Source organism: Cricetulus griseus (genome assembly GCF_003668045.3).
Source record: "Cricetulus griseus strain 17A/GY chromosome 1 unlocalized genomic scaffold, alternate assembly CriGri-PICRH-1.0 chr1_0, whole genome shotgun sequence".
NCBI classification, from domain to species: Eukaryota; Metazoa; Chordata; class Mammalia; order Rodentia; family Cricetidae; genus Cricetulus; species Cricetulus griseus.
The window spans coordinates 128,530,994-128,544,563 of record NW_023276806.1 but is presented as its reverse complement, the minus strand read 5'-3'; the positions used below and the strand labels follow the sequence as shown (position 1 = coordinate 128,544,563).

The window sequence follows — 13,570 nt, the reverse complement described above, 5'->3', positions numbered from 1 at the left end:
AGCTGTAGAGTTTACCATATGGCAAATTCTTTTTGTTTGATGGTTCTTTTTGGATAGCTACCTTCTCTTCTTTAAAATCCACCCATACACTGTCTTTTTGCTTTCTGGAGATCATTCTACCTGTGAAGATAAAAACAAAACACTTCCCTTTGTGAGGTTTCTATACCATTTATGATATATACCTTGGTGGATTACCTGTCATTTCTCCTCATTGAGATGTTTTTCTTTTTGGACTCGAATCTTGATCAACTCTGATGGTATCCAAAGTTTTTCTTCTCCTGTGGAAACAAAGGCGAAAACCCTTCCCCAAAGTAACACATGTCCTAGTTTCCATTAAGAGTTCAATACATCTTTGAAGTATACAGTCTGATTTAGTTCAGAAGTTTTGTTTTTTTTTTGTGTGTGTAGTCCAGTGTCTTTCTGCAACTGTTTGTCCTTTCTCATTAGCATTAAGAAAGTTTAGTGTTAATAAAGCATTATGTAACCTATGTTTGGGGTTTTTGTTCCTCCTGCCTGTTTATGGAGCATTTATTTCAGTGTTCAATTAGATCTCTCTACCACTGCTTGTCCAGTGGGATTGTGTGGTATACTGGTTATGTGCTTTATGTTATAATATTTGAAAAACTGTTCCAATTTGGTGGAAACATGCTGGAGCATTATCAGCTTTTATTTGTGCAGGTATACCCATAATGGCCATTACATCTAGTAGGCATGTTATAACAGAATTGTTCTTTTCAGAGCTAAGAGCAGTAGCCCATTGAAATCCTGAAAATGTGTCTATAGTATGATGCACATATTTTAAATTTCCAAATTCTGGATAGTGAAAGACATCCATCTGCCAGACCTCATTTCTCCAAATGCCCTTAGGATTACAGCCTGCTGGAAATGGAGCTTGATTATTGAACAAACAGGTAAAACAGTTTCTCACTATCTCCTTGGCTTGTTGCCAAGTGATGGAAAAAATCCTTTTTTTTTAAACCTTTGCTATTTACCTGGTGTTTCTTATGAAATTCTGAGGCTTCTAGCATGCTTCTTATTAATAAACAATCAATCTCGTCATTGTCTTGTGCCAGTGGGCCTGGAAGACCCATATGGGATCTGATATGTATTATATGTATTGGCTGGGTTCTGTTCCTGATTGTTTCTTGTAATTGTATAAACAGTGAAGTTAATTCTGTATCATCAGGAACAAATTCAACAGTCTAGATGTGTAAAATGACTCTCTCTGCATATTGAGAATCAGTAACTATATTGAGAGGCTCTGTAAATTCCATAAGTACCATCAGAATTTGGTATAATTCTGCCTTCTGGACAGAGTTATATGGACTTTGAACTACTTTATTTATCTCTCCTGATTTATATCCTACCTAACCTGATTTGTTCACATCAGTGTAGAAGGTAGGGACTCCAGAAATAGGTGTTTTTCTTACAATACATGGAAGGATCCAGATTGTCTTTTTTTTATGAATTTAATTGTCAGTTTTGGGATAATTGTTGCAAATTGTTCCCAAAAAGTTAGTACAAGTTGTCTGCCAATATTCATTGTCCTTCCTCATTAGTTGAAGGTACTATAATTTCTGCTGGGTCCCTTTCAGTCAGTTGATGAAATCTTAATTTGCCTTTTAGAATCAATACAGAAATCTTTTCTATGTACATCTTGAGCTTTTTATTCTGTTTACGAGGCAGAAATAGCCATTGCAATATAATATCTTCCCTATGAATCAGAATCCCTGAAGAGTATTCTCTGGATGGTAAAATAACAAGAATACAGTCTAAATTAGGGTCCACATGGTGTGCATGTGCATCCAGTATTCTGCTTTCCACCCATTGTAATTCTTTTTCTGCTTCAGCTGATAATATTCATGGACTGTTTAAGTCCTTGTCCCCTTTAAATGCTTCTAGTCATGTCCTTCTACTCCAATTATTATCTGTAGTTGAGAAATTTCCCCTAGCAATTTCTGCAGGTCATTAAGAATTTGATAGCATCTCTTCTAATTTGTACTTTTGGTGGCCTGATTTTTTGTAAGTCTATTTTATAACCTAAATAATTAATTGAATATCCTCTTTGTGTCTTTTCTGGGGAAATCTATGAGATAGAACTTCCTTCACTGTCTCAAACATCTGTTCTAATGTTTCTTTCTTAGAATCTGACAATAATATGTCATCCATATAATGATATATTATGGAATGTGGAAATGTATTACGAATCATTTCCAAAGATTTTTGTACTAAGTGTTGGCTCAGTGTAGAACTATTTAACATTCCTTGTGGCAAAACCTTCCACTGAAATCTCTGAACTGGCTGTGAATTATCATAAGTAGGTACCACGAATACAATTTTTTCCCTTTGCTTTTCTTGCAATGGTATAGTGAAGAAAATATTTTAGATCAATGACTATGATAGGCCATCCTTTAGGAATCAAGGAAGGAAAAGGCATTCCAGGCTGTAGAGAGCCCATTGGCTGAATTACTTTATTGATGGCTCTCAGGTCTGTCAGCATCCTCCATTTACCAGACTTCTTTTTGATGACAAATACAGGAGAATTCCAAGAGCTGGTAGATTCTTCTATATGCCCAGCATATAGATGTTCCTGCACTAGCTTTTCTAAAACCTCTAGCTTCTCAGAGGTCATAGGCCATTGTCCTACCAAGACAGGTTCATATGTAAGCCATTTTAAGGGTAGAGCTTTTGGTTCCTCTGTAGGTTTAGCATTTGTACTTTGTTTATGTACAGCCTGGATGGTTAGTATCTGTTTTCCACAGTGCCTTACTATGTGTCTACCAACTAGAGCTTGTGTATGATTTGCATCTGGAGGAATATTAATCTGGGTATTCCATTACTATAAAAGGTCACAACCTTTTATTTATTGCTATGTCTGTTACATATGGTTTTAACCTTCCTCTCTGTCCTTCTGGTCCTATACAGACAACCCCCTTCATACTTTGGCGTACTTTAGATAAAGCTCCAATCTCTAAAATTTGAACATTCACCTCTTTTAGGGGCCATCTCTGAGGCCAGGGCTTTGGGTTATAATAGTTGCATCCACCTCAGTGTCCCCCAAACTTTATTATTTATTCTTACTTTCAACTGAGGCCTCTGATCCTTTATAGAAGTTTGCCAAAATATGCATTGTTTTGTCTCCTCCAGTCATGTTTGATTCCTTCTCACTAGCCAAATTACAATCTAGAGTGGTACAATTCTTTACAATAGGCAATATACTATATATTTGTCCTGTGAAAGATTGTCTTCTACTGGGAAGTGACTGGGAATGACCAGACCTTTCTCGAAGTGGGGGCCAGCAGATGGTGCTGATGTCTGGTTGTGGTGGCACTGGTGTATCTCGAAACAGAGTTCAGCTGTGGATGGTTGTTCTCAAAACAATCTGAAAAATATCTGAATGGCTTTCAAACTGACTTAGAACAGATGGAAGGGATGGGGTTTTGCCAAAAGGGAAGGGTTTGGGGAACCAGCAGGGCAGTAGCCAGTTCTGGGCAGTGATGTGGTATCCAGCTGCGATGGTGGGCACAGTGGCAGAATGGAAGGGGAGGGCCCTCAGGTTGGAAAAACCCTCGGCAGGCAGGGCAGCCAGTGGAAGCCATAGTTGGGCTGGGAGACAGACTTGGGGAGGTGGCAGCTGCAGGAACAGTGGTGGAGGTGGCAGCAAGTGTCCTCGCTTTCTATAGGAACCTTGGGTTGGGAGAATGAGGAAAAAATGCTCGGTGAGGCCAATAAGGGATGAGGGAGCGGCAAGGGATGGGAACATGGGGGCAGTTCTGGCACTTGCGGAGGGGCTCCAATCAGGAAAAGGCAGGGGGCGGCGGGGGGGGGTGTGAAACCTCCTTCTGACACCAGATATTGATGATTACAAAGTGGAGCCAGAAATAGGTTAATAACTGGTAATTTATTAGGGGAAAATACTCACGCAAGGGAACCAGTATTCAGGTTTGCATCCGAGCAGGACAGACCCAGAAATGCTCCCCAGTCAGCTCAGCCAGGTGAGAGAGACCCATGTGCTTGCCTCCCTCCTTCTTAAACTCTTGTTACATAACTGTGACCATGCCTAAGCTGGCATGGTCAGCGATGCCTATAATCTGGGTTTCTCCCTACAACTGAGTCTAGTGAATCTTGATTCCCACACAATAATAACCCTGTAGTTTAGACCTAAATCCTGTGGTATATATTACTATTTCAATACCTAATACCTTATAGAACCCACTATCAGTCATAGTCTTACTATTCAACTTTCTCTACAAAGTAAGCAAATTAACCTTTCCAGTTCTCTCTTCACATGAATTATTTATTTATATTATTTTATGATTTATAAAACTGAAATTACTTAGATCATAAATATTCTTGTTCCTTCTATATCCATCATTCATTTACTATAGTCACTCAATAACATTCCCAAGGTACCATGAAACATTCAATAATAAATACCAACTCTAGTCTAGATATTAATGAACTTAAGGACTAGACATTATACAGTTTCATATACAGGTCATAATGGAATCAAACTAGAAATCACTAATTCAAATAAAGATATAAAAGTGGAAACGACTGTCGGGATTTTATCTTTTGATGTGGGCAGACCATCCCACATCAGAGCAGGAGATCCCGGTCCTATAAGTATTAAAACAGGGTTGAGAATTAGCTGGTATTCATTTCTCTGTTTCTTGATTGTTGATGCGATGTGCTTTGCTGGTTCAAGATCCTCCTGCCTTGACTAACCTACGGAAGTTTATGGAATCTTGGACTATTAACTAAAATAATCCCTTTACAAATAAAAACTAAAAAAGAAAAAATGAAAGTAGGCAATGCATAAAAAATTTGAAGAAAATTGAAAATATCCTATACCATATGAAATTTAAAATGTGACAAAAAAGTGAAGATGAATTAAATAGGACTTTAATTGTTATCATGTGTGATTGTGTGTATGTTTGTGCTTGTATGATAGTAAATCACACTATATTTACACAAATATATGTATATGTAAAATTAAATGCATTCAATTAGCATCATAACTAGGATTTATACTTGAGAAAATTAAAGTAAGTTATGATTAAATATAAATCAAAAAGAAGGGAAGAAATAATAAATACTATAGTAGATGGTAAAGGAATAGCTAGGAAGCATCAATGAACCTGAAAGCTGTTGTTTTAAAATGATCAATTAAATTGATAAACTCCTACCAAGGCTAACTGGAGCCTTAGGAAAGAGACACAACCAATAACATTATGAAATTTTGTGGTTAATCTTGATGGTCAACTTGAATGGATTGAGAAGCACCTGGAAGATTAACAAAGCACTTTTCTGTTTATACTGGGAAGGCATTTTCTAAGGGGATTAAGTAGTAAGGAAGGCACATCCCAAATATAGGCCACAATGTCCATTGAGAAGCTATTTTTTTTGCAAGATAATTCTGTATCCTGCCACTTGCAGAATTTGCTGATCACTTTAAGAAGTTTTCTGGTAGAATTTTCTGGGAACTCTAATGTATAATATCATGTCATTCACAAACAAGAAAAGTTTGATTTCTTTTTTTCCAATTTGTACCCCTTTAATTTCCTTCTTCTGACTTATAGTTCAAGCTCGTATTGAGATAATATACATACATACATACATACATACATACATACATACACATATGGACAGACAAGAGTGTATTTATATATTTAGAAATACTGTATATATAACACATATATGTAATATATATAATGTAACAAACATAAAGAAAAGAGGTCATGAATTTAAAAGAGAGCAAGGGGTGCACTGGATGTCTTAGAAGGAGTAAAGGAAAGGGAAGAAATGATGTACTCATAATTTCAAAAACATTTGCCCTATAAAAACCAGTTGGTAGTTCTAGAAGATCTGTGACTAAAGCTCCTTTGTAGTTTTCCACAGTGAGAAAATGACATGTATAATCTGTTCTTACTTTTTGCTTATTAATTTTATGAGTTCCATAGCTCTTCACAATTTATTTAAAGTTGTAGCATTAATTCCAATGCTTCATGCAGAATACAGTAGTCATTGTGCTAACAAAATGGGGCCATGGGAAGAGAAGGCTAGAAAGGACGATGGCAGGAGCCAGTGTTATGAAGAGGGAAATGAAAAGCATTGGGATGGGGGATGGAGGTCAGTGTGGAAGGAGAAAAATGGAAGAGAGAAATAATTCCAAGGTTGTTTGATAAAGCCACAGGGAATCACATTTTTATATTTACCTAGCTATCAATATCTATCTATATTTGTATCTATATTTATAACTAGACAGACTTCATGTGTGTGTGTGTGTGTGTGTGTGTGTGTGTGTGTGTGTGTTTGTTTGTGTGTGTGTGTGTGTGTGTGTGTGTGTGTGTGTGTGTGTGTGTGTGTGTGTGTGTTGGGATGACAATGTTCCCCACAAAAATCATAGACTAACAAAAACTCCAGCACCAGGCATGAGAAAACTCTGAGTTTCTGCTAAGGGTAGTCTAAGTGACTTACAGCAGTATAGATCATTGCTGTGGTCTTTGGTTGCCTCTCAGAAACTGAAGCTAAATCTCTATTGCAGGAATATACACTTAAGATCCAGGACTCAGATTATTCAAGTTGGTCTAATTTCTAAGACACCTTCCTATGGTCAAATTTCCACACTAACAGAAAGTACTAGGCAAGCTGCCAAGGGAATGAAGCAATCAATAGTTCCATCTAGTTGTGTGCCTATAAACCATAGCAATGACCAGCATTGTATATATCCATAAAGGTACAATAGAGGGACTCATATCTTGACAGTAACCAACAGTTTTCTAATTGAACTTAAGGGCCTTTCAAAAGGACAGAAATCATGCTGGCACCATAAATCTAGTCTACTACCCATGGCCAGTGAGGTCATAAGTCTTGGGGGAGAATCAATTACTGCCATGTAACTAAACCAGCATTATTTCTAACTACATTCTGAAATTTATCTTTATATATGCAGATAAGTATAGCTATCACTTATCTTCAAAGGAGCTTCTCTTATAGAAAATAGAGAATATTACAGACAGTGTAACTGGACACAATGCAGGGATGAATAGATTATGGCCAGCCTGCCGCAGTGGGAACAGAACCAATACTATAATACAGAACCAATACTAATACTAAGGCTCACTGATCAACTCAAAAGGTGGCAGACAGATTGTGATAGCCAAAGGAGCAGGATGTCTGCTGTAACAACATATCTCCTAGAAATAACTTCATAAAGAAAACCAGAAAATTGACAGTATCAACAGACATAATAAAATATGAGGGGAAAATAACACAGGTTTCCAAATGTAGACAAAGATCTACCGGAATTAACTATTGTTGAGAGGAGGTAAATTAGCCTCAGAGATGAGTCCTGCCCCCCATTGACAATCTGATACAAATTGGTTAGCTCTGAAATAATATGCACACAAACAAAAAATTTGACTCCTTTGTAGTTGTACATTGATGCATCTCTTTATATGTAACAATAATAGCCAAAGAAAAAGAGACCAGCTGGCCATGGTGGCACACACCTTTAATCCCAGCACCCGGGAGACAGAGGCAGGAGGATCTCTGTGAGTTTGGGGCCAGCGTGGTCTCCAGAGTGAGAGGATAGGCTCCAAAGCTACACAGAGAAACCCTGTCTCAAAACCCGCCCCCCCCAAAAGAAAAGAAAAAAAGAAAAACAAAAGAAAAAGAGACCAGGATCTTGAGAGGGGGGAATAGGAGGGATTTGAGGGAGGAAACATTGGAGGGGTTGGACAAAGGAAACAGAAGGGACAAATGATATAGTTATAGTTTAATTAAAATTATTTAAAAAGAAAGGTAGAAAGTAGAGAAACAAAACCAGAAAGTTTGTAAGAACTGGTCCAGGCATCCAGATGAAGTCCGGAAGCTAAAATATCTTGGGGTAACAGTAACTAAACAAGGTGAAAGACCTGTATGACAAGAACCTTTTAGTCTTTAAAGAAAGAAATTAAAGAAGACATCAGAAAATGGAAAGGTCTCCCATGCTCTTGCTTAGGTAGGATCAACAGAATAAAAATGCACTATTGCCAAAAGTAATCTACAGATTCAGTGCAATCCCCATCAAAATCCCAGCACAATTCTTCACAGACCTCGAAAGAACAATACTCAGATTTATATGGAAAAACAAAAAAGCCAGGGTATCCAAAACATCCCTGTACAATAAAGGAACTTCTGGAGGCATCACTGTCCCTGACTTCATGCTCTACTATAGAGCTATAGTCCTGAAAACAGCTTGATATTGGCACAAAAATAGACAGGTAGACCATGGAATAAAATTGAAGACCCTGATATTAACCCACACACCTATGAACACCTGATTTTTGACAAAGAAGCTAAAATTATACAATGTAAAAAAGAAAGCATCTTCAACAAATGGTGCTGGCATAACTGGATGCTGACATGTAGAAGATTCAGATAAATCCATATCTATCATCAAGCACAAAACTTAAGTCCAAATGGATCAAAGACCTCAACATAAATCCAGCCACACTGAACCTCTTAGAAGAAAAAGTGGGAGGTACCCTTGTATGAATTGGTATGGAAGAACACTTCCTGAACCAGTAGCACAGACACTGAGATTGACAATTAATAAATGGGACCTTCTGAAAATGAGAAGCTTTTGTAAGGCAAAGGACACAGTCAACAAGACAAAATGGCAGCCCATGGAATGGGAAAATATTCACCAACCCCACATCTGACGGAGGGCTGATTTCCAAAATATACAAAGAACTCAAGAAGCTAGTTTCCAAAACACCAAATGATCCAATTAAAAAGTGGGGTACAGATTTAAACAGAGAATTCTCAATAGAGAAATCTAAAATGGTTGAAAGACACTTAAGGAATTGCTCAACACCCTTTAGCCATCAGGGAAATGCAAATCAAAACAACTCTGAGACACCATCTTATACCTTTCAGAATGGCTAAATAAAAAACACCATTGAGAGTTTATGTTGGAGAGGATGTGGAGAAAGGGGAACTCACCTTCATTGCTGGTGGAATTGCAAACTTGTACAGCCACTTTGGAAATCAGTATGTCGGGTGCTCAGGAAAATGGGAATCAGTCTACCTCAAGGTCCAGCAATTTCACTCATAGGCATATACCCAAGGGAGGCACATTCATACCACAAGAACATCTGTTTAACTATGTTCATAGCAGCATTATTTGTAATAGCTAGAACTTGAAAGCTCCTCAATAGAAGTATGGATAAAGAAAATGTGGTACATTTACAAAATGGAGTACTACTCAGTGGAAAAAAAACAATGGAATCTTGAAATTTGCAGACAAATGGATTGAACTAGAAGAAACCATCTTGAGTGAGACAACCCAGACACAGAAAGAAAAACATGGCATGTACTCACTCATAAGTGAATATTAGACACAGAACAAAGGATAACAAGCCTACAACCCACAATTCCAGAGAAGTTAGGAAACAAAGAGAACCCTAAATAGGACATACATGGACCCCCAGAGAAGGGGAAAGGGACAAGAGGTCCTGAACAAATTAGGAGCATGGGGGGAAGGGAAGGAGGAGAAAGAGGAGGGGATAAGGAGGGGGAGAAGAATATGAGGGATCAGGAAGCTTGAATTGGGGGAAGAACAGAGAAGGAGAGCAAGAAAAGAGATACCTTAATAGAGGGAGCCATTATAGTTTTAAAGAGAATTCTGGCACTAGGGAAATGTCCAGGGATCCACAAGAATGACCCCAACTAACAATCTAATCAATAGTGGAGAGGCTACCTTAAATGCCCTTCCTCTATAATGAGATTGTTGACTACCTTAAATGCCATCATAGAGCCTTCACCCAGTAGCTGATGGAAGCAGAAGCAGAGATTCAGAGCTAAGCATTGAACCAAACTCCTGGAATCAGTTTTAGAGAGGGAGGAGGGATGAACAAAGTGGTCAAAACCATGCTGGGAAAACACACAGAAACAGCTGACCTGAGCAAGTGGGCGCTCACAGATCCCAGTCTGACAGCTGGGGAACCAACATAGGCCTGAACCAGGCCTCCTGAATGTGGATGTCAGTTGGGGCACCTGGCCAGTTTAAGGGGCTTCTGGCAGTGGAACCAGTATGCATCCCTAGTGCACAAATGGGCTTTGGGAGACCATTCCCTATGGAGGGATACTCTCTTAGCCTACATACTCGGGGGAGGGTCTAGGTCATGATCCAAATGATGTGACAGACTTTGATGATCCCCCATGGGAGGCCTCACCCTCCCTGAGGTGTGGATGCAGGTGGGATGGGGGAATGAGAGCATGGGAAGGAGAGGGAACTGGGCTTGGTATGTAAAATAAGATTGTTATAATTTAACTAAAAATCAATTAAAAATGTAATTGGGCCGGGTGTTGGAGGCTCACTCCTTTAATCCCAGCACTCAGGATCAGAGGCAGGCGGATCTCTTCGAGTTCCAGGCCAGGCCAGCCTGGTCTCCAGAGCGAGTGCCAGGATAGGCTCCAAAGCTACACAGAGAAACCCTGTCTCGAAAAACTAAAAAAACCCATGTAATTGGACAGGGCTCTAAAATATGAAAAGTGAAATTAGTAACCTGTTTGCCCGGAAATAAAAAAAACTACCACCTATGGAAACAGTTATGACTGAACAGCTCCTGACCTATGACATGTCTAAAAGATAAATGTTTAACTCTGTGTGGGTTCTTGGGGATAATTGTTTTTCACTTGTAGTACATAAAACATTTATTCATGTAAGGGAAATGAGAAACGTTGTTTTTGTACTTCTATTCATTGTAATCATCCACTTAAGAACTTAAGAACTAGAATGTAACTACACTGTGTGTGTGTGTGTGTGTGTGTGTGTGTGTGTTAGATTTAGGATAACTATGATATTTTTAATATATATATACATATATATATATATATATATATATATGTTTCTCTATATGGGCTCTCTTCACACACACACACACACACAGACACACACATATATATGTATATATACACACATATACATATATACATTCACACAATATGGGGAAATCATGGGATTTGTATATAAAAGTCCATTAAACACATAGTTCATGTGTATATTATGAATGATTGCTATATTTTCTTGATGAGTTACAAGAATATATCACATTGTAGTGAATAACAAATAATATTTTTGCATTTTTAAATGAAATTAAATGTTTAGATATATCCTAGAGAGACTACCCAATCATAATGACAATTATGTAAAAAGATGCGAAAATTGCCAATGTAATTCAGGCATATATTGAGTGAAATACACCAATGTTTACAAATTACCTTTCACATTTCTGGGGATAAAATTTCCAGCATGTATATAAAATTGTAATTTTAACTGTATAACAAATAATAGCTTAAGAAGCTGTTATTATGAAATATCAGTAGAATCTTGTATCAGAAAGACATAGGAAGATAATCATTGGAAAAGACATACAGTAACAAGATAGGATGGTAAATTGTTAACAAAAAATGAAAGAATGAGGGTGGGGAGTGCCACACTGTTATGACTGGGTCACTGGCATTTGCGTTTAATTTATGAATTGGCCTTCCATGTGCCCCTTGCTCACAGGTCACATCATTTCACTTTACTTGTGAAAAATACCATTTTCCTTGCCATGTTCAAAAAGGCTTGCTTGACTTGCTGATTCCTCAAGCTGTAAATGAAGGGGTTTAGCATGGGGGCTACTGAGGTATTTAGCACAGCAACTCCCTTAGTCAAAGATGCTCTATCTGATGCTGAGGGCTTAATGTACATAAAAATGCAGCTTCCATAAGAGATGGAGATGACAATCATGTGTGAAGAACACGTGGAAAAAGCCTTTGTCCTCTGACTAGCAGAAGGAATCTTCACAATTGTTCTGATGATATATGTGTAGGACAGAACCACCAAAACCAAAGTGAACATTAAGGTAAAGACAGCACAGGAAAACCCCATCTTCTCCAGGAAGTTTGTATCTGAACAGGAAAGTTGCAGCAGAGGGAAATAATCACAGGTAAAGTGATCAATGATATTGGACCCACAGTAATCGAGATGTAGGAGCAACATGAGTGCCGGGAAGATGATCAGGAAAGAGATCATCCAGCAGGCAAAGACAAGCATTGTGCAGACTTTCTGACTCATGATGGTTAGGTAATGCAGGGGCTTGCAGATGGCAACATAGCGATCATAGGACATGGCAGCCAAAAGGTAAAATTCAGTCACTCCAAAGAGAATGAGAAAAAATAACTGAGCTATGCAGTTGTTGAAGGAAATAGTTTTATTCCCTGAGATAATGGTGCCCAAGAACTTAGGTATACAGACAGTTGTGAAGGACACTTCTAACGTGGAGAAATTCCTGAGGAAGAAATACATGGGGGTCTGGAGCTGGGAATCCAGCAGGGTGAGAGTGATGATGGTCAAGTTTCCTGTGATGCTGAGTGTGTAGGTGATGAAGAGAAAGACGAAGATGATAACCTGGAGCTTAGGATCATCCGATAACCCCAGAAGAATAAACTCTTTGGTTTCTGTATAGTTTCTCATTCTACAGTTACCTTTTAAAAATTTTAACCAGACCTACTAAGAAAAAAACACATATAACCACCTTGAACTACAGAATAATAAATTTTACAGTGTGGAGGTAGAATTTTGCAAAAACTTGCTTTCTCTATATTCTGGAGCATTGGAAGCCACACAGCAGTAGCAATGGTCTGTGAATTCCTTCTATTTTGTAGGAAAACACCTTTCATTGAAATCATATTTTAAAACTAAATTAATTGTTAAAAATAGCATGAGATATCAATTTCATCAACAGAAGGATAATGCCTACAGTGGAAAAAAATTTCTGGAGAGTGTGTGGAAAGAAAAGAATTTGTAGGAACTCTTCCAAAAAAAAAAAAAGAATTGCAACAAATGAAGATATTTTATTTCAGTGATTAGTTTGTCCTTATCCATCTATCAACATTTTTTGTTGTTTTTTGAATCTGTTTTTATTTAGAAACAATCTTCTTTCTCTCCCTCCCATCCTCCCATTCTCCCCAACGACCCTGCTTCCCACCCTCTATCCATTCCCCTTGGAGGGGAAGGCCTGCCATGGGCATCTATCAATGTTTAAAACATTACTTTTCAAATTCCTATAATGACCTTTTCAGAAGTTACTTGGGACAAGACCATTTTTGCCCCACCAACCCTAACCATGAGGGTGATTAAAGTCAGTGAGATGCAAAAGGAAACATAAGCAGCAAGGTTTAAACCTCGGGTGTAGTGCCTGTGATCCCCATAATTTCACAATGCCTTAACTGACCGACCTATTGTTATTCTGAAAGCTTTCTCCCTATCTAGCTTATTTTTTCTATTTAAAATAAATGTTATTATTATCACCTATATTCAATCACGTCCCTTAATAGCTTTATTTACTTATATTTAAAACTAAGCTTAATGTCTCAATAAAAATTAAATTTTGTGGTTAATACCATAGACAGAGAGAGAAGAAATTGATTAGTTTTGGATGCAACCCATTTCCTAATTCTGCTAATTACTTGCCATCCTATGACCACTGTCTCATCTATAAATTCTTTTTCAGAAAATAAGTTGATCTCCTAG

General features: G+C 37.9%; 1 protein-coding gene across 1 annotated transcript; it reads right to left on the bottom strand.

Annotated features, from left to right (window-relative positions):
• Positions 1 to 11,566: 11,566 nt before the first annotated feature.
• LOC100772597 (olfactory receptor 6C1) lies at positions 11,567 to 12,511 on the bottom strand. Its single transcript, XM_027391847.1, has one exon. It carries the CDS (start codon positions 12,509 to 12,511, stop codon positions 11,567 to 11,569), a length of 945 nt encoding a protein of 314 aa, XP_027247648.1.
• Positions 12,512 to 13,570: the final 1,059 nt, after the last annotated feature.

Bases quoted from the DNA above. Each gene is read 5' to 3' on its own strand.
- LOC100772597 (XM_027391847.1), bottom strand. From the start codon at position 12,511: ATGAGAAACTATACAGAAACCAAAGAGTTTATTCTTCTGGGGTTATCG.